This window comes from Sturnus vulgaris, chromosome 10 (genome assembly GCF_052056855.1).
Source record: "Sturnus vulgaris isolate bStuVul1 chromosome 10, bStuVul1.hap1, whole genome shotgun sequence".
In the NCBI taxonomy this organism is placed as follows: domain Eukaryota; kingdom Metazoa; phylum Chordata; class Aves; order Passeriformes; family Sturnidae; genus Sturnus; species Sturnus vulgaris.
Window position 1 is genome coordinate 4,362,243 of NC_142252.1, and position 24,268 is coordinate 4,386,510.

The 24,268-nt window shown below is 51.5% G+C and overlaps 3 protein-coding genes across 3 annotated transcripts; 2 read left to right on the forward strand and 1 right to left on the reverse strand.

The window, feature by feature from the left end:
- Nucleotides 1-6,487: 6,487 nt before the first annotated feature.
- Nucleotides 6,488-8,526, forward strand: GAL3ST2 (galactose-3-O-sulfotransferase 2). Its single transcript, XM_014870496.2, has 3 exons — nt 6,488-6,622; nt 7,031-7,310; nt 7,385-8,526. The coding sequence occupies exons 2-3, from the start codon at nt 7,095-7,097 to the stop codon at nt 8,246-8,248; spliced, it is 1,080 nt and encodes a 359-aa protein (XP_014725982.2). The 5' UTR covers nt 6,488-6,622; nt 7,031-7,094; the 3' UTR covers nt 8,249-8,526.
- A 1,689-nt stretch (nt 8,527-10,215) lies between these two features.
- Nucleotides 10,216-14,659, forward strand: NEU4 (neuraminidase 4). Its single transcript, XM_014870497.2, has 4 exons — nt 10,216-10,396; nt 11,124-11,329; nt 11,662-11,917; nt 12,320-14,659. Exons 2-4 carry the CDS (start codon nt 11,129-11,131, stop codon nt 13,351-13,353), a joined length of 1,491 nt encoding a protein of 496 aa, XP_014725983.1. The 5' UTR covers nt 10,216-10,396; nt 11,124-11,128; the 3' UTR covers nt 13,354-14,659.
- A 1,332-nt stretch (nt 14,660-15,991) lies between these two features.
- On the reverse strand, nt 15,992-19,119 carry TM4SF19 (transmembrane 4 L six family member 19). The gene is given in 6 exon segments (XM_014870498.2): nt 15,992-16,315; nt 16,770-16,954; nt 17,822-17,890; nt 18,001-18,249; nt 18,863-18,948; nt 18,951-19,119. Coding segments are annotated over 6 exon segments (885 nt in total). The 5' UTR covers nt 19,060-19,119; the 3' UTR covers nt 15,992-16,128.
- Nucleotides 19,120-24,268: the final 5,149 nt, after the last annotated feature.

Consider the following 24,268-nt stretch of genomic DNA (forward strand, 5'->3'; position numbering starts at 1 on the left):
GGGGGTTGGAATAAAATGACCTCTTCCAGCCCAAAACCATCCCGTGGTTCTGTGATTCTCCTGGACTGCCTGAGTGGGCTGTGGGACAGGTAATAAGCTGGCTCAGGCTGTGCTCAGAGGGTGCCAGTTGATGGATTTTACTCAGGTGTACTGGTTTGGGAAACCTTACTGGATGCCATAAGAGTAGGAAAGGTGGTGTCTTATGCAGTAGCCATCTTCACTACCTGCTTTTTGGTGATGTTGACTCTTCCACAGAGCAGTGAAATAAATGTTCCATCCAGAGCCTTGTTCTTCAAAGAAAAACCATCCTAAAGAGTGTTTTCTTCTGTTTTAAGGCAGAACACGATCTCTACAAGGCTGCACGCTGTCAGATGGCACTAAGGATGCTGCCTTGTGCTCAGCAACGTGTTGCAATGCCCTTCTCAACACAGTTCTAAGATCACACCTCTCTCAGCTTGGCCACATGGATGCTTGTGACAGAAATACCTCCATATGTTCCATGTCCGTTCAACTTTTCTCAGCTATGGCCTACTCCCCACCTCTCCCTTCGTCCCTCAGGATAAGTCAGAGAGGAGCTGATTGTCCTCTTCTAGGGTGAAGCAAAGTTGAACAATGCCATCATTTTCAAAGAGGAAGAATTTTGTCATGGAAATGGTGGTCAGGCATTGGAAAGAGCTTCCCAGGGAGGTGGTAGAGTCCTCACAGCTGGAGGTGTCCAAGGAATACCTGGACATGGCACTCAGTGCTCTGGGCTGGTTACAAGGTGGGGATTGGTCAGAGGCTGAACTCAATGGTCTTGGAGGTCTCTTCCAACCGAAATGGTTCTGGAGTTCTATGGCTCTGTGAAAAGAGAAGACAGCTTGTGCTGCTTCGGTGTGGGGTGATGAAAAAATATGGCAAGTGCATGATGTCATTGGCAAAGAAATATGCAGGATTTGCTTTCTGCCAGGATAGGCTGGTGCAGCTAGTTCTTTCCAGATTAGACTGTTTATATTTTCTGCCCTTTTCCTACACCATTCTTTCTTTTTTTTCCCCTAAACTACTGACCATCACTGTGTAAAATGCAGACTTTCCATATGAAAGGCTCTTTTTGGGAAGTGGAACTTTCCATAATTCTCTTTTTCAGCTGTGTACGGAGAGGGTGCTTGGGAGGGAGACACACAACCCTGTGCTGTGGCTGGGGAAGTTCTGGCACAGCTCCATTTAACCATCTTCCTTACACGTGAAGATCCTAAAGCTCCATGTAAGTTTTGCTGTTTCACTAAACAATAGAGCAGTTCCCTGAGGGAATACAAGGGAGGAGTTAGTGTAGGGTTATTTTCTAATATCTTTCCTAGAACTTCCTTCTGTGTTCTCAGTGATACTTTCACACAGTGGTGCACTGTTGTTTATAGGCGGGAGAGGCAGGGTGGGTACATGTATGTGTAATACTAGAAAGAATCACTGTGACGGGAATTTCTTATCCAAAATTCTAATTTTTTCTGAGACAGACTTAAATACTAGAATGCTGTGGATGCTTCACACTTAGAACCAGTGGTCTTCTGGCACAGTAAGGTCTTGGCTCTCTCTACTGGTTTTGCCTCTCTCTGTACAGTTCATGGCTGGGATAGAGTTAATTTTCTTCAGAGTGGCTGGTCTGGATCTGTGTTTGGATCAGCAGTGGAAGCACAGGAATGTTGTAGTTGTTGCCGAGTGGTGCTTGCACGACATCAAGGTCTTTTCTGCTCCTCACCAGGGAGGGGGCACAGCTGACCATGACTGACCACAGAGGTCTCCCACACTGCAGGAGGCCACGCTCAGCTATAAAAGCGGGGGAGGAAGGAGCAAGGGGGGTGTTCCAAGTCACCATTACACGTGCTGGAGCCCAGCTTTCCTGGGATGGCAGAACACCTGCCTGCGGCAGGGAGCAGGCAATGAATTCCTTCTGATTTGCTTGCATGTGCAGGTTTTGCTTTACACGTTAAACTGCCCTTAGCACAACCCACGAGTTTTTTCATTCCACCTTCTGATTCTCCCCATCCTGCTGCAAGAGGCTGACCTGCCCCAGGGCCTGACCCCCAACAGGAAGCAGAGGCAGGATGGAGTGATGAATCCCACCCTAGCTCACTAATCCTGTGTCACCTAGCTGCCCTTTCCTGCCTCAGTCTCTGAGCAATCCACCTCCATATGAAGACAAGTGTTCGTGCCTGGCACCATTTATTTTTTTTTTGGCGTAACCAAAGCTGACGATTCGTGTACAACACCCCAGGAGAGAGCAATGAATCAATTGTAAAAGTGTAAAAAATGGGCTTTTGTGATCCGTGGGCTCTACCAGCTCCTGAGTGAGAAATGGCACAGCTGACGTGTGTAATGTAACAGGAGAAAGAGGTCGCTGAATTGTGCCCCCCCTGCCAGCAGCAGCTGGTGCTATGCCAAGAGTAACCCTAGAAATTCTCCATAAAAGAGCACATTGACTCAGGTTCTACCAAGAAACTCAAGCAAAGCAACCCTACACCTTGCTAATCTCTGCATCTTGGTAAGCACTGGAGTTGGGGCTGCTCTGGGGAAGCTGTGATTTAAAAAGAAATGCTGTGTATTTGGGTGCTCTGGAAATGTAGCAAGGTAGGTGAAGGATCCTGGAGTGCTGAGGATTTGGCTGTTGAAGGGGCGTGCTGGGCCAACAGCATACAAGGGTTAGAAAGGTGGCACTGTGTGTGGGGAGGGAAAGGGGACCACCAGGACGTGCATGGGACACAGCATGGCTATGAAAGACCAAAGTAACAACTGAATCCCCCTTAACCCAGGCTGGGAGGTGTGGGTACACTTTGTGTTGCCCTTAAGAGGAGAGCATTGGCTACATCTCGATATCACACACCTCCAGACCTGCAGGACAGATTCTGGTCTCCCAGGGCAAACTGCAACCATCAAACCCAGTTTGTGGATTGCTGATGTACAGCAGCCTCAGTGAAATCTAAAATTCCTGCATAATACAAATTGTAACAGTTATTATTAACACCAGAGATAAAGCATAAAATAATGCCCCTTTAGGGGCAAGATTTCTCCCTCCCAAGGCCTGGATACCACCAAGTCTGTTAAGCTCTTAACCTTCAGCTACAATAATTGCATTTTTACCAAAAAGTTTGAAATCTAAATGTTTTAAGAGGAATTTTCCGTAGGCGAACACCATTCCTGTTTTGCTGTTGTCCCTATTTTGCCTTTGCCAAATGTGTCTGGTGGGGAATTCCTGTCCTTACTCACCGAGCAAGAAGCAGATAAAAGGGACAGCAGGCACTGAGCATGGCTTGTGGCGATGTGATGATGTGCAGGGTGACAAAGGTCCAGTGCCCTCCACTAGCCCCCTGCCCGCATCCCACTGTGAGCCCCCGGCGCCTCCCTCCCGCAGCCAGGAGAGAAAGGGATCGATCACCTCTAAGGAACCGCAGTTAAACCTTTCCTTCCCGGCAAAGCTGCTGCCAGCGCTGTGTCCCGAGGCAGCAACAAATAGCTGTGTTGATGTCCTGCCGTACCAGCGCTTTTCATGGCTTATTAATTAACTCCCACCCACTCCAGGAAGCACCTAGCCACTCCCTTTGTCCTCACCTATCCCAGCCATTTATAGCAGTGAAGGGATGCTAGAAATAGAGACGTGGTCACTGAGAGCCAGAGGAGACAAACAGGCACTGGAGTCGATTTGCAAAGGAGATATTTCCCAGTTCGCAGCAGCATGAAAAGGCCTGGGTGCACTCCAAGGTAAGGGCAGAGGGAGCTGAGTGCTTGGGGTGCTGAACTAAAACTTGCTTTGCAGGAAGGTCTGGTTCAAGCAATCCCTGGAAGTTGTTAATAACCTATAGAGTTAGTTACATTTTGCTCCAGGGAAGGGATTCGTTTTGCCATTAGTATTTCTTGCCTGTGTTCCAGGTCTTTTAATTGTTAACGACCTTGTTGGTTTGATGCAGATGTCTGTTATTTTCGGCTTAAGCCAAAGGAACAAGAAGGGGGTCCCAAGCCTCAAAGCATCTATTGCTGCCCCTCTAAGAGAGGTAGTTTTCCATGTGTTCTTCCCCAGAAGGGAGATAGCATAGCACAGACTGGAAAGGCAAGTGGAACCTCTGGCACCAGACCTGCCAAGTGATCCATGGGGTTTTTGGCTTCTTAGAATTTTGTGTCGTAGCAATCAGCTCCCAAGTGCTTCTCAAAGGTCTTCCAGGCTCGTTCAGGTAACTTCAGCGCCACATTCGAGTTGGGGCTTTCTGTCTTGAACTTTGCTTCACCAGATTCTTAAGAGGTCTTTTGTAGCCTAAACAATTCCATGACGCTGTGCAGGTCAGAGACTTGCAGTGTTGTGACAAAGGGGGGTGTGTGACACTGAGGGAACACAGCTTAAGGCTCCCACGGAGATGTGGCAGGGTGGTGGGGGCCAAGTGGGGGTGAAACCCCAGTGCAGGTTTGCAGGCATAGAATCAGAATATTCTGAGCTGGAAGGGATTCACAGGGATTGTTAAGTGCAACTCCTGGTCCTGCAAAGGACAACCCCAAATACCACACCAAGTGTGTGAGAGCATTTTCCAAATGCTTCTTGATATTCTCATAATTTCCATGACATGCATTTGAAGCATAGAGAGCCTGAAATGTAATCGTTCTCAGCAGACTTTTAAACAGTTGTCATGTCTTATTCTGGAACGAGTACTAGAAGCAAGGTCTGGTAGCAAATCCCACACTGACCCTGTGCTGTTTTCTCGGAGAGCAGTCACACAATGTTCAAAACTCTGTGTGTGCTCTAGGTGACAATCCTACGTGCTTTCTGTCAGTAAAAAACCTGAAACATTTCAAGAGCTCTTTTGTTTCCAAGCACAATGAGTCAACTGGGAGCGTTCAGTTAGGCTGGAGATGATCTCTGTGTCCTGAATGTGTCAGAATATTTGGAGGCAGAATGGCACTGTGCAATCCTTTATTTAAGTAAACAACTATTAAGATATTGTGGGGTGCCTTGAGGTGATAAGGTGCAGAGGTCTGCAGAGCTTGTCTTCTTGCAGTAGAATGGATTGATAGTTCTTCTAGAGCATACTGTGATCTGGGTCTGCCTTAAGGATGATTCTGGGTGTATGTGATTTGTTTGCCCTATAAAACATCATTCAGATGTTGGGGACACTACCTAAATTAATAAATAGACTGTTACTGCACCCATTAAACTCGTCAGAAAAGGTTCAGCAGGAGGATATCAGCTTAGGAAGGACCTCCAAGCAGACAGGAAAAAAATATTGGAAAACCATCACAGGTATGGCAGCTTCAGTTTCCAAGAAGATTGGCGTGGGAGCTGTGTGTAGCCTGCTCGCTGTCCTTGGGCTTCTCTGCCTTTCTTCTCCCATCTCGTCTCCAAGGACAGGGTAATTCCTACTCCCATCACCCTAACAGGCCTGGGGCCAAAAAATTAGGAAATCCAGATGAAATCTTGGGCCTGCAGGTCTGTCTTGAAACTCTTCGTGCAGAAGCTGTGCTGCAAATTCCTGTCAGAGGTTGGTACCAGCTATGGCTGAGGGTCTTCCCTGGCTTTGGGAAGGGCTCTTGGAGGAAGGCTTGAAGGCTTACTTGCTCCCTTTAGAGAGTGGAAGCCACAAATGTGACCATACCATGCTGTAAATTTGGATTATTTATTCTCAAAACAGTTTAAAGCCCAACCTGCTTCATTTTGGGCATGTCTGCAAACATGAGATTCACACAGAGCTAAAAAAGCTTCTAGGATGAGAGAAGTCAGATCAAACTTGGTGGTGAAAAATTGCTTTTAGGAAGGCATCAAACCTTCAGAAGATCCTTTCTCTGTCCCAGCTGGAGGGCAGTGATGACGATCATGGTACCACAGGATGGCTTGAGTTGGAAGAAACCTTAAAGGCCATCCTGTTCCAACCCCCTGCAATGTGCACCTTGATGTATTGTGGTTGTGTAATTAATGCTGGAAAAGACTCCTCCCTCATCATTATCCACCCCCCCCATTTGAAAGTGGGGTGTAATAAATCCAGTACAGTTGCTGTTGGGTTATTTGATTTCCTGTCTTGAAAAATCACATTTGTATTGCAAAAGAGCCTCAGTTTAGTGGGTTTTTTCCAATCCCCATCTTCTAGAGTGATGTGATTACAGGAGCTGCTCAGGTTTCTCACCAGGGAAGTCTTTATACCCCTACAAAGGGCTCGTTTTCTGGTGAATAATCCAGGAGTTTGAATAGTGAATAAGCTCTAAAGCCCCAGAAAACCGAAAGAAAAGCAAAACAGAAGGCAGCCAAGCAGAGCAGGAGGCTGTGGGAAGAGCTTAGGCTCTGCCTGAAGCACACTGTGTCTTGCCAAAGGCCGAAATAAGGGGAGTAATGGTGAAAGTGCAATTTCTCACTGTCTTGCTGCTGATGCCAGAGCTGCTGACATACCTCGGGGTCCAATGGTGGCTACCAAAACTGAGATATAAAACTGTGCTCACAGTCATTAAAGCTCCTGAGGGCAGGGTGTGAAGTGTGGTGGTTCAGAGAAGGATTATTGGATAAAAGTCCACCGAAACTCTTCTTTTTTCCCAGGCATGGCAGGTATCTCATCATTTTCAGCCTCTGCCTGGGACTTACCTGCCTCTCAGGATACTTCCATGTGAAGAATAAGAATTACAGGTAAGTGAGGCAGAAGCAAGGTTGCAGTTTCCTGTGCCTGGAGCAGCTGGGACATTACCTCTGATACCTGATTTATTTATCATGAGGCTTGGGCTAAGACCCAAAACGAGGTCCTGGATCCATGTTTGGGGGAGGAATTGAATTAGCTGAAGCACAGCCTCTTTGGGACAAAACCAGCTGTGTGAGAAAAGGGGATTGAGCTGAAATCTTTGCTAAGTGAGAATCTGGAGAGGAGGAAAACTTGAGAGGAAAAACATCTACACTGGAGGGTTGGGGCTGATTTGGATGCAGCTTTGGACCAGCTGCAGGTGTGGTGTCAGAGGAGCACCTGGGTTTGGCTTTGCCAGGTCTCCGAGATGGGGTGCAGCACCAGAGAGTCTCTTTGCCCCATCTGTCACCTTCCTGCAGAATCTCAAAGAGCCACGAGGAGCTGCTGATCTTTCCCACACCGTGCCATGCCAAGACAAACGTCATGTTCCTCAAAACCCACAAGACTGCCAGCAGCACTGTGCTCAACATCATGTTCAGGTTCGCAGAGAGGTACAACCTCACTGTCGCCCTCCCTGCTGCCCAGCTCTTCCACCTGGGATACCCAAAGACTTTCGTGGCCCACTTTGTGGAGGGTTTTGAAACCATAGGCCAAAATTACAACATCATGTGCAACCACCTGCGGTTTAACCCCTTGGAGGTAAGAAAGAGCCATGACACCTGAGGAGAAACTTGGTTGGGACAGGACTAACTTCTTCTTTCTCCCACAAATAGGTAAAGAGGGTGATGGCAGCCAACACCTTCTACTTCTCCATCCTGAGGAACCCCATTCCTCTGCTGGAGTCTTCCTACATCTACTACAAGAACAATGTGCCTGCCTTCAGGAGCTCCAAGAATGTGAATGAGTTCCTGGCATCACCCACAAAGTATTACCACCCAGCAGATTACAGGGAAAACATCTATGCCAGGAATATCATGTGGTTTGACTTTGGCTACGATAACAACGCAGAGGATGACACAAATTACACCCAGGCCGTCCTGGAGGAGATTGAGCAGAACTTCCACCTCATCTTGATAGCAGACTACTTTGATGAGTCCATGATCCTCTTGAAGCACACTTTGTGCTGGGATCTGGATGATGTGATTTACTTCAAGCTCAATTCCAGAAGCCAGGACACTGTCCAGACGTTGACTCCAGAAAGTGAGGAGCAGATAAAAGCATGGTGCTCACTGGACTGGAAGCTCTATCTGCACTTCAACCAAAGCTTCTGGAGAAGAATTGAGGAGACCATAGGGCTTGAGGTGCTGGAAAAGGAGGTGGATCACCTGCAGAGCAGACAGAAGGAGCTCATGGAGACTTGTCTCTCAGAGCAGGAGGCAGTGAGGAAGGATGACATCAGGAATAAAGCTCTCCTGCCTTTCCAGTCAGGGGCTGCAAATATCCTGGGTTACAACCTCAAACAAGATTTGGACAACAGGACTTTGAGAACCTGCCAGAAAATGGTCATACCAGAGCTCCAGTACACATCCTACCTTTACGCTGTCCAACACCCACACAAGAAGAGGAAAGATGTGGGATTGCCATTGCTGTGGACCGACCTCCAGGAGAGGAGTGTCCAGCTCCCAGTGTCCAACTAGGACATGTGGCAACCCACTGGGGCTTCCTACCACTTGTCTGACTTGTAACTAACCCACAGGACTCTTGTGCATGAGGGGGAGGCAGTGGGGTTTTGTTTAGGGTCACCAAGTTGGTGGTTGGTCTCTTTTTGGGGACCTTGAGCCAAAGGCTTTGCATTGACCAGATCCTGGGTGATCCCACCTGCCTGCTCCCAGCTGGAGAGAGTCAGGCTGGCTGCAGCTGGCTAAGACATTCCAGCCTCTTAATCATTAATCACGAGCGTGATCATTTGCCTTCATTTGGTTTTGCTTGATATCCATCATTGTGTCGGTCTGGTTACAGTTCACTGGAGCAAGTCCTGATTTTTGCAGAGTTTAGGGGAGGGAAGTGTGGGGAGTGTGACAAGGGGACACAATGCTCGAAGAAGCAGGAGAGATGGTGGGTGTCCCATCCAGCAGCATCCACACTCAGTGAGGACTACCCACCACACGCTGCTGGAGCTGCCTTTGGCATGGGAGTCCCAGGCATGCTACCCGAAGCCAGGCAGGCTGGCTGCCTTGCCCGGTGGCATGTAAGCTGTGCCTCTCACATGTGTCACCAGGTCTCTGTCTCATGTGGGAGAGGTCAGTGCTTCCCTGGGAGGAGGCTTTGTGGTTTTGTCCCTTGCTCTCAGGCAAGGGTCCCTGGGCATGGACGTTCCTTTGGGTACAGCATCCCCGAAGCCGTTTATCAGCAGACGTGTTTTTGGGGCTCCCCTTGCTGTGTTGGCCAAACTCTCCAGCACAGATTAGGAGGGGATGGAATGAGGCACAGCTTTGGGCACACTGGTGCATCCAGGTTCCTGCTGCTGCCCTGACCAGCACAGGCAAAATGAGATGCTGGCTCAGCTTTAAAACACTGGAGTTTTGTCACTGTAAGTTGGCACTGACAGATGTGTTGGGAACAAGTGACAAGCAGTGACACCAAATCCATTGGGCTTGGTGCTGCCATCCTCACAAACCTTGTTGGCACTGCTGCAGCAGCTGGGCAGGATGGAGAGGATGGATCTGAGGTCATTTGGCTGGCAGTGTTGCCTTGGGGATGAAGCTGTGGGGCAGCAGTTCCAGCTGAGAAGCAGGAGTGATGCTCTCAGGGGGAGAGGGCTGAGAAGCAGAGCCAGCATTTTCCTCAGCTGTGTTTAGCAGCTGAGGCAGGGGTTAACCAGCCCAGGTGTCCAGCAGGAACAACCCAGATTAACAACCTTTTACACGGTCCGTGTTACAGGAACTCTCACTAAAATTAACCCGAGGCTTGGGAGGCTTTTGTAGCAGCCAGGAGGAGCTGCTGGAGCCACACGTGGTCACCCTGGGCCATCCCAGGGACCCTTCCCCTTCAGTTCTGCAGCCTCCACCTCAGTTTTCCCCTTAGAGCTTCTGATCCGTGATTTGTCACATGAATTTTTTCAAGCCATTTTATCTAAACTGATCACAGAGATGGAATACTGGAAGATGGGCATAAAAATAGTTTCTTAGTAGCTGATCTCTGTGCAGGTGGAGGTCCTGGGAAGTCTGGGCATCCTGGGAGGGCTGGGATTCCTGGGAAGTTTGTGGATTCTGTGGTGCTGGGGGTTCGGATAGGGCTGGGGGTCCTGCAAGGGCTGGGGTCCTGGGAAGGCTGAGGATCCTGGAAAGGCTGGGACGGCTGGGGGTCCATGGAAGGTTGGGGGTCCTGGGAGGGCTGGGACTCTCTGGACCACAGCTCCCAGGCTGGGGAGCTCACGGTGGGGTGGACTGTGGTGAACATGGGCTGGAGCCCCTGGACGGGCAAGTCTAGCCTCTCCCAGCCTGCAGGAGGAGGGAAACTAAGGCAGGAGATGCAATTCCCACCCCATGGATCCCCTTGCTTCCCCTCCCGGAGGTCCGAGCAAGGTGGCTCGGCAGCCGCGGGGCCCCCGGCTGTATCCGGGCTCGTCACGGCGCCTTTGTGCCACGGGCGCCGCACCAGCGCCACTGCTGACTCAGGGATTCTTCGCGGGCACCGCCGTGGGAGCCCCGTGACCCATCGGAGGGGGGACCCCGCCAGGGGAGGGGGTGGCGACCAAGCAGTGAGGCGACAGCTCTGCGGAAAGCCGGCGTTACTCCGTGGTGGGGCCAAGGGACAGAGGGGACACTCCAGCTGAGCAGCACCCGGTGAGTGCCTTGGCTTTCTCCGGGGGGTGTGGAATCCTGTTAAAACCACAGGTGAGAGTTGCTTGTGACTGCTCCAGCTGAGCCTGGAGCGGATGCCATCCCCTGTGGTGAGAATCTCCAGGGAAATGCAGGGACATGTAAGCTGGGGACGGCTAACCTGTCCCTGAAGGAAAGGCATTTGGGAACAGCTCTTAGCCGCTGCCACAGGGACAGCCTGGCTGGGGACCCCACTGTCACCTCAGGTTCCCTCCGCAGAGGAGGGGGAACAAGGGGCCAGCTGGCTCCACTGCACTGGGGGCACCAGAGGCACAGAACACTTCCTGACCCTGTCACCATGAGCCTGGGCTGCTTCGGAGGTCTCGTCTGTGGGCTCTGCCCTCCCAATGCCTCCTGGAAGGGAGCTTAGAGCTGCAGGTCTCACCCTGCTCTTTGCCTTCATTTCCCAGATAAGCATCTTAAAGGTCAATTTTATTTCATTTTATTTTGGGGTCCCCAGGTCAGCCTCCTCGCTGATCCCCTATGCCCTGACCTACTTCTGAGCTGTGATGACTTGCCAGCTCACACTCAGCCTCTCTCCCCCACAGCCCTGCCCCTCAGCCTCCTCTCCCGGGGGGTTACCCACACCCAAGTTAAACCCCAAACCTTTCCAAGGACAACCCCGTGCCCTTCCCATGCTCAGCAGCCGGTCCCCCCAGCTTCATCAGCCCACCACATCCTTCTGCTGCAGCTGCCATGGGCTCCCGGCACTTCCCGGCCCGGACCGTGCTCTTTGAGAAGGAATCCAACGGTGTCACGTATCGTGTGCCCGCCCTGCTCTACCTGCCCTGCGTGGCCAAGCTGCTGGCCTTCGCCGAGGAGCGGCTCAGCGCCGACGATGCCCACGCCAACCTGCTGGTGCTGCGCCGCGGCACCATCTACGGCAGCTACGTGGAGGTGGGACAGGGGTGCCCCAGCGTGGGGACAGGCTGGGGGCTGGGGACAGACTGGGGGCTGGCCTCTTCGCTTGGGTGTGCTACAGCCAAGCTCCTGGAGACAGCCACGCGGGGAGGGGAGGCTGGCGTGGGTGGGGTGAATCACAGGGTCATGGGTGGGTTTTGGTTGGAAGGGACCTCAAAGGGGTCTCATTAGCACCTTCTGCTATCCCAGGTTGCTCCAAGCCCTGTCCAAGCCAGCCGGGAACACTTCAGGGCTGGGGTAGCCACAGCTGCTCTGGGATGGTCCTTACTCCTGTCTGTCCTCTCCTCCTCCTCCTCCTCCCTGGGCAGTGGGAAGACATGCGTGTGCTGGAGACAGCAACGCTGCAGCACCATCGGTCAATGAACCCCTGCCCACTCTACGATGAGTTCACAGGCACCCTCTTCCTCTTCTTCATCACGGTGCTGGGCAGGACACCTGAAGCCTACCAGATTGTCACTGGCCAAAATGTCACCCGCCTCTGCTGTGTCACCAGTGCTGACCAGGGCCTGAGCTGGAGTACAGCCACAGACCTGACACAGCAGGTCATTGGTGCGACCATCAAAGGTACTTAACTGGAGGGGGGTGAGGAGAGGGGAGAGCAGCCAGCAAGGGGGTGGCCCTGGGTTTTGGCCTCCTGAAGCCACCAATGGCATCGCTGGGGGTGCCTTTGACATAGGAATCCCACAAGCTTCCAAAAAGGTGGGAGAGGACCTCAAGCAGAGGGGAGAAAGGATTCAGGGAGTATCCATATCAGTTACTGGGGGTGGGGAGAAGATGGAGAGACCTCAAAGTCATGGGCAGGAGCATGTGAGAGGACAACTAGGCAGCACTGGGCTCTGTTGCCCTCCCACCCCACTACTAGGCTTGGCTTGACTGAGGAAGCCTTCCACATTGAGATGGCAGGACACCATGGTGGTCACTCTTTACCCCATCCCACCTTCACCCCATCCCATGTCCACTCCCCAGACTGGGCGACGTTCGCGCTGGGCCCTGGCCACGGGATCCAGCTGCGTTCTGGCCGGCTGCTGGTGCCTGCCTACAGTTACCACATCGACTGCAAGGAGTGCTTTGGGCAGCTCTGCAAGACCACCCCGCACTCCTTCGCCTTCTACAGCGACGACCACGGCCGTGCCTGGCGCTTCGGGGAGTTCATCCCCAACCTGCAGACGGGCGAGTGCCAGCTGGTCTCAGTGGATGAGGAGGATGGATCCAACGTCCTCTACTGCAACGCCCGTAGCCCCTTGGGCTTCAGAGTGCAGGCACTCAGCACGGATGATGGGGCCGTTTTCCACGGGGGGCAGCTGGTCCAGCGGCTGGTGGAGCCCCCCCATGGCTGTCACGGCAGTGTCATTGGCTTCCCAGCACCATTGGTGTATGTCCCCACAGCCTCCCGGGACACCGGGATGCCCCTCCAGGGCTCAGCTCTCCCGCTGCTCCCTGGAGCGCTCCGGGGGCTTGGACACCTGCCCACCCGACAGGCAGGAGGTGCTGAGCTGCCCACTGGCAACCTCCATGAGCCCAGTGAGGATTGTCCTACCCCAGGGCACCACGGTGATGCCCACAGTGTCACCTTGGGCCAGGGGCACTCTGCAGCAACCCCCAGCTCTACTCCTTTCTTCCAAGCACCAACCTGGATCCTCTACTCCCACCCCACCAGCTCCATGTCTCGGGTCAACATGGGGGTTCACCTGAGCACCTTCCCCAGGGATGCAGAGAGCTGGACAGAGCCCTGGGTCATCTACGAGGGCCCGAGCGCTTACTCAGACCTGGCTTATCTGGAGCTGCCCTACAGGGACGCGCCGGTGGCCGGTGGCACAGCCATCGCCTTCGCCTGCCTCTACGAGAACGGGATGAGGTCTCCTTATGAGCAGATCTCCTTCAGCATGTTCACACTGCACGATGTGCTCCAGAACATCCCCCTGACAGCTGCTGCTCCCCGCCGGGGCCGCGGCCCCACGCGCCACCGGGGCAAGAGGAGAAGGAGCTGCCTCATCTCCTAGAGCCCAGCTCAGCTCCCCCCACCACCCCAGTGCTGCATCCTGGAGCATCGACCCATGGGCTGGGTCCTGCCACCATCCAGCATGGCCACATCGCACAGAGGTGTGTTACTGTCCCCACACTGGGGGTTCTCTCATTTTTAGTGCTATTTTTAAAATTCTGTTTTGGTTGGGTGGGGAGGTTTCCTGGTTTGAAAGACAGGTGTCTGCTAAGAAAGGCAGGAGCCTCTCTTTGAAATGGAAAATATAAACCCCCTCCCTACAAATTATTATAATTTTGAAATTAAGGGGCTCTCAGGCAAAGATATGGGAATAGAAATAATAGTTCTTTTCTAGGAAAAATTAAAATAGAAATACAATATTACAGAGAACAAGCCCAAAGCACTGACAGAGTCAGAATCCAACCTGACACCCCGTCAGTCACTCAGGGTGTTGGTGCAGTCCCATTCCATGGTGGCTGCATCCTCCTGCAGTGACAGATGTGGTTCAGCTGGAGCAGGGCTCCTGGAGAAGGTGCAGTTTTCCTCCAAAGCTCCAGTGATGATGAGGAAGGGTCTGGTTTTCCTCTGGAATCCAGTGGGAAAAGGCTGCTCTGATGTTCCAAATCTCAGATTTGATCTGGGTAGGAAATGCTCGGCTCCTCCCCCTGGGTGGAGCATCTCCCAATGGGATGATGGAATTTTATCAGCCATGCTCTGGGATCAATGGCCATTAACAGGAGAGATCTCCTGGAGGAAGGATGGGTTGTGGAAAAGATAAAGAACACTGCAACACCTGGTTTAACAGCTGGTGAAGAATACACACCCCTGGTCACATCCTGCATTGCAACCCAAGACAGGAGGCTTTTGCCCCAAGCCCAGCCCCAGGCTCCTCTCCAGGCAAGAGCCACCTCTGCAAACAAATACTGGGGGGCAACAGCAGCAGTGCAGGGGGGAGGCAGCCAGGGGTACCCTGTGCCATTCCCTGTGCTGGCTCAGGGGGATGTGGAGCTCCAGCTGTGCCACAGCTGGTACCACCACCCTGCTCTGAGGGCTTTCCTCCCTTGTTATAAATAGTCATGCTATAGAAATATGTCAAATGTCAAATTCTTTTTCATGAAAAGACTTTTTCTCAATGGTGTCTCTGAATTTACTGTGGGGGTTTGGGCAGGGGTAGAGTTCAGTTCCTTCATCATAGCTGGGATGGGACTGGGTTTTATATTTGGGCTGATGATAAAGAAATGTTTATGTTGCATTACTTATCTGTCTGGGCTTTTAGTTCTCTGTCTTCATTAATTTCCTTTTCATTACAATTTATTATTATTATTTGATTTACTGAAGTGTTTTTATATCAACCCAGGAGATGTCTCACTTTTACCCCTCCCACAGGATGGGGGTGAGTGGCTGGGTGGTGTTCAGGTGCCAACTGGAGTTCAACCACCCCAATGGCCCAGTTAATGTTTTGCCTGGTGTGGGATTTGGTTTTTTAATGTGCCATGGCCATCACTGCTGTCCTGTGACCCCTGTCAGTCTGGGGACAAACCCCCTCCCAGCACGGCCAGGCTCAGGCCCACGCTGGGTCCTGTAAAGGTTATGGGGAGGGCGTTGAGCACAGGAGGGGGATCCTGCTCCTGGGGATGAGCAGCATCCTGACACTGCTGTGTGGGTGAACTTTAGGGGGCTACACCTCAATTCCTGCTCTGCCTCCCCCAGCACAACTCCACCCAAGTGCCCCAGCTCGGCTCCTTGGGTCTCCTTCACCTGCCCTGTCCTGTGCAGGTGATAAATCCCAGCTCAACTGCCCTCAATATGAGCTGATCAACAAAAGTGTCCAGCTCTGCAGTCTGTGACACCACCATGTCTCATTTTCCACCGGGGTGGGTGGAAGCTGACAAGTGACAGACAACGTGAAGAATAGAAATTTTCAGTTCCCTTGAAGTTGCAAAATAGAACATAAAGACTAACTAGCAAATAAGATAAAAGGGTGTAAAAGTAGGCACAGGGGATGCTAAACACAACTGGAACCATTGCAGAAACAGGTAATGAGGAACATAGGGACTTTTGTGGCAAAGTTATGTAACAAAAACCAGCAGCTCATGCCCTGAGAGAAGTTCAAGGCAAGGTCACAATATTGGGGCACTCAGTGAGTACAACCACCAGACATCCCTGTAGACAACAGGACCAGAAAGGACTTCCAGGAAGGAGTGGAGGCATGTGAATTGGTTCTAGGAAAGTGATGTTTATGTATTCTCTAGGAAGTCCCTTGTAATCAATCTGTCTGATCATGATGGAACAAACACCCTGTTGTGAAGTTTCACAGCACACATTCGATCAGAGGAGATGTCCTGCATGTCTCCAGCTCTGTCATAAAGAATTCCTGCTTCCTAATGCTTCAAACTGTGTTATGGTAGCAAATTGCTTCTCTGCCTCATTTCAGTATCACGAGGAGTGGCCGAGGCAGCTGCTGGGTTCATGCTGGGGTGCTGGAAGCCAAGTCCTCACCTCCATCCCTTACTGGGCCAGTTTCCAACCCCAAACGGCCGCCAGCCCCACGGGCAGGGACATGGCCTGAGCCAGGGGATCTGCACAGGAGCAGCCCTTGGCACATCAGCCCCACGAGCTGCTTCAACACCTGGGGTGTCCATCCCCCACCAGGGCTCTGTCCATCTCACACGGGGCTCTTGCACCAGGCTGGTGTCACAGCTCCCTCTGTGCCATCTCCGTGGCGTGTGCCAGCAGCCAAGTGACACCCGTGTGACTCCTCCTCCAAGCAGCAGCCTCCTGGCACCGCCATCGCGCCTTACTTCCCCTCGCAGAAGCCACAGAGGCAGCCAAGGCAGCCATTGAGGATCTGGAGCAAGGCCAGCACCATCTCGGCCACGCTGATGAGCAGCAGGAGGGAGAACAGGACCACGTGCCAGGTCACGATGCCCTCGGGCTCCAGGCAGATGCTCCAGGTTCTCTGACTGTACAGGTAGTTGTCAGCCCTGGGTGACAGGAAGGGGAGAAGCTGCAGCAGGTTTGGAATCCCATCACTTTCTGCCATGCAGGTATCCCCTAGACATCTCTGTGCCAGGGCCTCGCCTCCCTCCCAGGGAAGAATTTCATCCCAATATCCAACATAAATGTACTCTCTGTCAGTGGGAAGCCATTCCTCCTTGTCCTGTCACTCCATGCCCTTTCCCACAGCTCCAGTTCTCTTGGAGCCCCTTTATGTGCTGAAACACCAATATATGCAGTATCCCCAGATATCCCATCCTTCATCCAGAGGATGAGCAGGGTAAGGGGGGGTGATGAAGATGGAAATCACCATGTAGAAATCCATGGAAGGTGAGCATTCCTTGAGCTACCAGGGTCTTTCATCAACCACCACCCCACCACCTTAATGAATCCACTTAATTAGCAATAAATTGATGAGGCAATGATGATTCAGCCCCTCACCTGGCATGAGGCCCCTGGTCAATGGCATCCAGGAAGGGATATCCCCAGAGGGCTCCGTGCCTGAGGCCGAGCTCGGTGGTGTTGTAGAAGCAGAGGGGGCCGTTGGTCAGTCCCACCCCAGAGAGGACAAAGCAGGAGGCAGCGCCCAGGAGAGCCAGCTTGGAGAGCACCACGGAGATGAAAGCCTGCAGGGAGCACCCGAGGGGGACACGGGAGGTCAGGGAGATCCAAAACACAGCTGCAGGTTGGCAGCAGAGTTTGGGAGGGGGAAAACTCCCCTGCCCAGCTGTGGCTGAGGATGGGGATGAAGTGGGCAGGGAGTAGGGAGAGGCAGTGACCTGCAGAGCCCATCCCAGCACTCACTGGAGCCCTGTCCTCTGGGGAGGTGACACCCTGCTGTGGGAACATAGTTTGTAAGGATAGTGCAGAAGGCATTTTTTCTCAATGAATTACAGCTGTACTGATTGCAGAGAAGTGGAGACAGCCTTGCCTGCCCAGTGAGGATGGGGATTATAAAAGAGTGTAGTTAGTAAGCTGAGATGCAGTTGGAGCTTGAGATTCAAAGTCTGCTGGCCGAGGGAGGGACATGTGGTCACACGAGGGACAGACAAGGTAAGAAGATGCTGTGTGAGGGACAGACAGGGTAAGGGACAGGTTTGGGTTTAGCCAGTCATGCAGAAGGAAGAAGGAAACTTGCAGAGAGGAGAGAAGGAGTCAGTGACTGTGTGGAGCTGCCTATGAGGGAAGAAGCCCACTGAAAGGTGTAAAAAGTTTTTAACAAAAAACTGGTGTTGGTGCCAGTTGTGTCCTTCTCAGCATAATTACTACACCCAGCCATGGCCCATGGTAGGAGCATTGGAGAGTAGCAGGGTCTGCAATGGGAGAGGGGATGTTCACCACATCCCACCGTGGGACCATGAGAAAAGGGGTCTGTGACCCAATACAGGAGATGGGGGGGATCTGTCACAATCCACCATGGGACCGTGGGAGAGGAGGATCCACGGCCACATCCCCCCCACTCTGCTGTGGTTGGGGTCCCAGCCCTGGCTTACGTTGTGGCGGGTGGAGCAGCCGGGGCACTGCCACCCCAGCGCCGTGGTGTGAGTCGCTGCCAGCAGCACCTGCAGGGACAAAACCACAGCTGAGGGACCAAGAGGAGCCACCTGCCCTGCTGCATCCCTCAGTCCCTGCTCCAGCCCAGGAGGAAGGACGGTGATCCCGCAGTACTCACGGCGATGCCGCCTCCCCAGACACCGGGCACAGCCTTGGCGTGGCTGCTGATGTGCCCCTCCAGCAGGTACTTGGATGCTCCAGCAGGGAAGAGCAGGAGGATGCTGGCTGCCATGGACAGCGTGCCCAGCACCAGCAGGCAGGGCCCCACGATCCGGCTGCACTTCCCCACGCACATGGCTGTCCTGCACGGGAATGATGAGGAAGAGGAGGAGAGGAAGGGCTGCAATGGCCCCGCAGCGCCCCAAGGCTTCCCCACCCCCAGCCCATCTCAGCTGTGCGTGCATGGGAGTTGCTGGGTTGTGCTTTTGGGTGGCACTGCCCCTACTTGAGGGTAATTTGCAGTGGAAATTCTGATATTTCTTTGCCAATTGGGCAATGGTGTTCCCACACCAAAACCCAAAACCTGTGTGACTGCAGGGTTGGCTCTTCCAAAATGTGTCCCAGCTCATGGCAGGGGAGGATGGTCTTCACAGTCCCTTCCAACCAAAACCAGTCTGAGGCTCTATGAAAATGTTACTGCAGAGAGCCAACCCCACCACGGCTCAGTTTGGCTGTCAGTGTTTAAAACGAGCAGGAAGGAGCCAGGAAAGAGGCAAAATCCTTGCACAAGGGCTTGTGAAAGCACATCAGTCTCCAATCAAATCTGACAGCAATTCCATCCCTGTCATGCACAGTCCTACCATAGGTCTGAGTATCCTGAAACCAATTAAATTTAATTAAGAAAACATTATTAGCTAGCCTCCAGTTCTACTGGCATCTTATTAAGTTATGAGTTTATCTAGAAAGCACCTGCCCATCTCCAGGTGATACCATGTCCAAAACCACCTCTCTTCTGCATCTACAGGACTCTCATTTTGTACAGGATTTCCATCGGTCACTCTGGGACTGCTGAAAACAGCACGGTTTGCTGTTATCCTGCCTCCCAGCTATTTTCTACCCTGAATTCCTTTGGCTTGAAGTTGGGCTTATACATTTTCCCCTTTCCTGCTAGACTGCAGCCCATATTGCACAAGTTCCCCAGGTCAAGCTGTTTCTTGCTCTGACTGATTTTTTTCATGCTGGCTCTGGCTTGGCAAAGCAGAAGTGGCTGCAGCACAGCGTGGTTGTCTGTGGGAAGAGTTGCCTCAGCTCAGGGCAGCACCTCCAGCCCCAGCACGGCCCCAGGGGCTGGGGGACACCAGGGACCAGCCACACCAGTCCCAGCACGGCACTGGGGAGGGCTGAGCATGGGAGAACAGGGCTGTGAGACCTGTGTGGAGGGACAGGAGCCAAGACACCCGAGGGGGACCATCAGCTCCACCCATCCTAGAATTCCACCTCTCTTGATTTCCATCCTCCCTGCTTTGGTTAGAGGGAATTTAGGGCCTCTTGCCCTCAGTGAGGTCCTGCCTGCAGGCCAGGGATTGTGTGTGGCTGTTTCCTCCCACAGCCACGAGTGCCCTTGGCCGAGTTCTACCTCCCCACCTCCTTCTGGAACAGCTCCTGCTCCTCTGAGCTCCAGCCAGAACCTTTCTGCACATCTCCCCTCAACCTCTCCAAGGACTCTCCTTCCCTCCACTGCTGCCTTCTCCCTGGGGATGGCAGGAGGTCTCTTTCCCCCAGGAAGCTCCCATGGTGTGCTGTCCCCCCCCAAACATCCCCCTGACCAAGCGGCTCCTCGGCCAACACAGACAAACCCCTGTGCAGGGGAGGCAGAGCCGAAGTACAAAGTGCAGGTGGTCGTGTGTCCATCAGCAGGACTCCCTTCTCCAGCCCAGCTCCGTGGCCAAAATCACAGAGATTCCAGCAAAGCCCAGGGAACCTCTCCCCACTTCCCAGCTTACCTGGAGTGATGCCACTCAGAGCAGCAGCGTCCCTCCCTCGGCTGAGCCCTGTCCTGGAGGCATCACCCATGGGTGAGTATTTATGACACCTCAGCCTGTGCTCCCCACCCCTCCTTCCCCCCAGGGCCCACCCACCAGATCATGACCCTCTGCCCGCCCATCCCAAGGAAGGATGACTGGCTGGATGAGCCAGTGCTGCCGACGCTGGGGTTGTGCTTCTGCCTTGTTCTTCCCCATTTCAGAATTCACCAAGACAGGCACAGCCTCAGATTTTAAGGCTTCTACCACATCTGCACTAAATACCTCAGCCTCAGTCCCTGAATAGTGAACACTGTTGCTTCTGGAACAACCTGGGGTGAATATGTTAGGATAATACTTTCCTCTCTGATATTTCAATAAAAGCTTCAGAACAAATATTTTAACTGTCAGCTGGCTTCTACCTCTCACCCTTTGCTTCCTCACAGGTGTCTCAGCTTTTCCTCAGGTGTTGAGTATCCACACCATGTGCCTTGGTAATTAGATTAAGAGAGGAAGATTATTTATGAGTATATAACTACTGTAAGTCATCAGATATCAGCATTTCTTATCTGCTATGGCTGGCAGTTAATATGCAATGGGGAAACTCCAATTACCAGAGTAGATCAGGATCAGGAGAACATGAATGACCTTTGTGCCCAAGAATAGGAGTCAAGGAAACTGTAGCCCCAAAAAAGGGCAAAAATGGGGCAGAAGAGTGGCAGGTGGCACAAGCAAAGAGAAGAATGGCTCGTGGGTTGTGCAGGCAGAAGGAAGAACCTTCTCAAAGGAGAGTTTTGAGAGCCCTCCAAGAGCCACACAGGACAAGATGAATGGGTGAGTTACAGCAGGCAATTCCACTCCTCTTGCAAAAATAAGGTGAGGAGCAGATTATCTGACAGTCCCTCTGAAAGGAAAATCGGAGTTGGCATCAGGAGAGGAATTCCTGTTTGAGTCACAGAATGTCAGAACAGTCTGAGGTGGAAGGGACCCAGCAGGATCATGGAGTCCAGCCCATGGAACTGAGACCTTGACATCATTAGCACCGTGCTCAAGCACCTGAGTTAATCTCAGAGTATTTCATCCTTAAATAAAATAAGACAAATCAGTCTCTAAAATGAAGACAGACAGTTCATGCAGGATAAGCAGAGTCCAAGTTCTCCTTCCTCTCTTTTCTCACTTCGAAAGAGGCAAACCCATTTTTTACTCCGCTGAAAGAAAAAGTTTTGCAACCTCATCTTGTGCCTTCCCTACGTCACAGCAATCTGAGGTTCCCACCATACACCACACACATGATCTGCTCCATCATCTCCCACAGAAAACCCCACGCCAGGAAGTGTGAAGCATCTGGATGACACTCTCTCTTCTGGATTGCTGATCTTTTCCTTATAAGAATAATCGTAATAAAAGGCTAATTTTAGCCTTGCACATGAGGAGCTGTGTGCTTGCCTTTCTCACACCAGAGTTCAGCTGTGAAAGTGTCAGCACAGCAATTATGGGCAAGGAATTTGCTGCCAAGTCAGCCAGTCCTGGTGCAGCCAAAAGTGGTCCCCCCTAACACAGTCCTAGCTTGCCAAGGTCCTCCTGCTGGTTCCTCACAGCTGAGGAGGTGCCTTCACTTCCCTGCTCCCCTGCTTTGCTTCCCCAGACTCCTTTGGGGCTGAGTTCAAGAGTGGTTTTGGCTTCAAGGAGAACCTGACTGAGGTGAGTGAGAATTGGTGAGAAGCAACCGTTCTGTGCCAAACCAGATGGTCCTGCATGGAAGATGTTCAGCTCCCCTCTGCTCTCTCCTCTCCTTTGAATCTGCAAATCTGTTTGTGCCACTACTCAGCCAAGACTTCTCCAAAATCCCCTTAGACAGGCCCTGCAGGGCATTTGTGGCTAGAACTGACTGAGGAAACACCAACACGTTGCTGGACAATATTTGCTTTAGGGCTTACCAATGTCATCCAAATTTACAGTTCAGATAAACCAACCCCATGAAAAGCTGTAAGTTTACACAAAGGAAAAAGAGGTAAATTAAACCCAAGAGGTATTTTGAGTTCCAGGTATCCCTGTAGTTCCTTAACCTGATGTAAAAAGATTCCTGACTCAGTTGGAACTGGAAATATTTCCCAAGGCTCGTGAAGAGTTCAGGGTTTTCCATCTTCAAGACCATGGCAGGGGCTGAGCCCCACTGTTTCAGTGGAGACCCACCTACAGTCAGGAACATGAGGATGACCCAAAATTGATTTCTTAATTTCTATTTCTGCACTGTACCTGCCAAATCCTGGTCCAGAAGGGCCCCTGCTCCTCGGCATTTCATGCCAGACCACGACAGGAATGTCCCAAGGAGCCCAAACACAACTGCAGGAGTCAGAGGAGGACACTGACAGTTTAGAATAGAAATTCCATTTCCTCTGATCCTTCATTAGGAAGGATGGAAAATCCTAGCCTTGCTTCCTTTTATTAATTTTCATACAGGTAATTTTTCTGTCAAGGTCCTGTAAGTTTGTCTCAGTTCAAGATTTTGTATTTTCTACAACAGCCTGAAGCTTTCTTGGGCAGTACTGTCATCAACAGCTCCTTATCCTTCTACCCCAGTTTTTTAAGGAAAAACTCAGGAACTCCCCATATAACACAGGGACAGACATCCATTAGAACTACATCAAATAAACCCCAACCCCAAAAAAGCAAGAGCTGAAGAAAGGTACTGAAAACAGTTTGTTTTATTTCCAGGATCAAATATTACAATAGGACATTTACATATATTTATAAAAAATGCAGCAGTTGTGTATATAGATCAGAGGTTTCCTTGAGTTTGGTCCCTCCCAGCACAGTGAGCTGAAAACTTCCAAATTAATCCTCTCCCTCCTCCCATGTGAAGTTGCCATTATTGAAGAAAGTGACCATTGTGAGAAGCTGTTCCTTAGAAACTGGATGTTCCCCAGTTCCAGGAAACAGCCTCATTTTTAAAAATCATCTCTCCTAGAGTCTGGTGTCTCTGAGTTGAGTTTTACCCAGATGTTCTTCATATAAATCTGGTCTATAAAATAGCACCTCATCCCCTGCTCCACAGTTTCAGTTTGACCCCTTCAATGTGGGCACCATTTCACAAGCAGTTACAAAGTGACTTTTCTCTGCACTGCAGCCACTCCCAGCCATCAGACAGGACCAAACCCTGAATTTGTGTCCCCACTCACAAGGTGCCCATGGAACACAGTGGATACCCGAGGCAGGGGGAGGCACTGCTGGGAGGTGCAGTGTAAATACATATGGCTCTGTTGGTTGGGAGTGCACAGACACTGAGCATCCCACGGACAAGAGGAGGCAGGAATAAAAATCAGCACAGAAAGGGCAACCATGAACCTCACCAGCTCCAAACCCACACGGGCCTGGGGCTGCTTCAACAACACAGGGCTCAGCATCAGTTTGTCTTTGAAACAGGAGCTGTTCCATTTGCAGAAAATCACTTGTGAAAATAAATAAATAGAAAGGGTGAGGGAGAGCAGAGGCTGGATTTGAGCCTATGGGAACAGCCAGACAAGGCACAGCCAGCCCTTAAGGACAGTGGCTTTGCACTTCACCCACCTAGAGCACATCTCTGCCACCCCTCCTCCTCTTGGAACACTAGAGTAACTGTTTTATCAACTTCACTAAACAGGGATTAAACCAGAACAAAGTAGTGACATTTAATACAAACTAAAAAGGAATAAAAATGGAGTTATGAGGCCCTGAAATGACACAGATCTTCTCACACACATGGACATTCCTACACAGGTCCCTATGTTCATATTTCATTTTTATGTGGTTTACCAAAAAAAACCACCACGTTTCAAGCATCTCTGCAGCATTTGCTACCTGACAAACAGCCCAAATGCTGCCCTGTCCCCAAAAGAAAACTGTTTTAATTTAGCCCTTGCTGCTCCAGTCCCAGTGAAGCAGCTCAGTGCTCTAACAGGAACAGGAATTTGAGACCCTTCAGCAGAGAGGCTGAGTTACTAAAACCTGCAACAAATTCAGTTTCTGCAAAGGTACAAACCACAGCACCAGGGCAAGCTGAGTGCACAAATCAGCTCTGAAGGACGTGGACCCTGTGAAACACAAGCTGGACAAAGGAGAGGTGTCACTTCCCCCTCACAGTGAGAAGGTCAGGGAGCTCTGGGAAGAGCTGGTGGAAAATTCCTGTTTAGATCTACTTGGGAATAATGGTACACTTGGATGCCTTTTACAGACAACTGTATTTTACAAGGCTACCTGCAGATCCTGGACATTAAGATCAGTGGTGTTAACTGAACTGATTTACCAGCAAAAGCAATGCACTGCAGTCCATGAATGTCAGAAATCATAAAAATCATAGACTTTAGTTCAAAGCCTAAAGAAAATAACATAAGTATGGCCAGAAATGTTTCGCCCAGCCTCTCCCTGCCTTTTTTGGGTCAGTGGGGA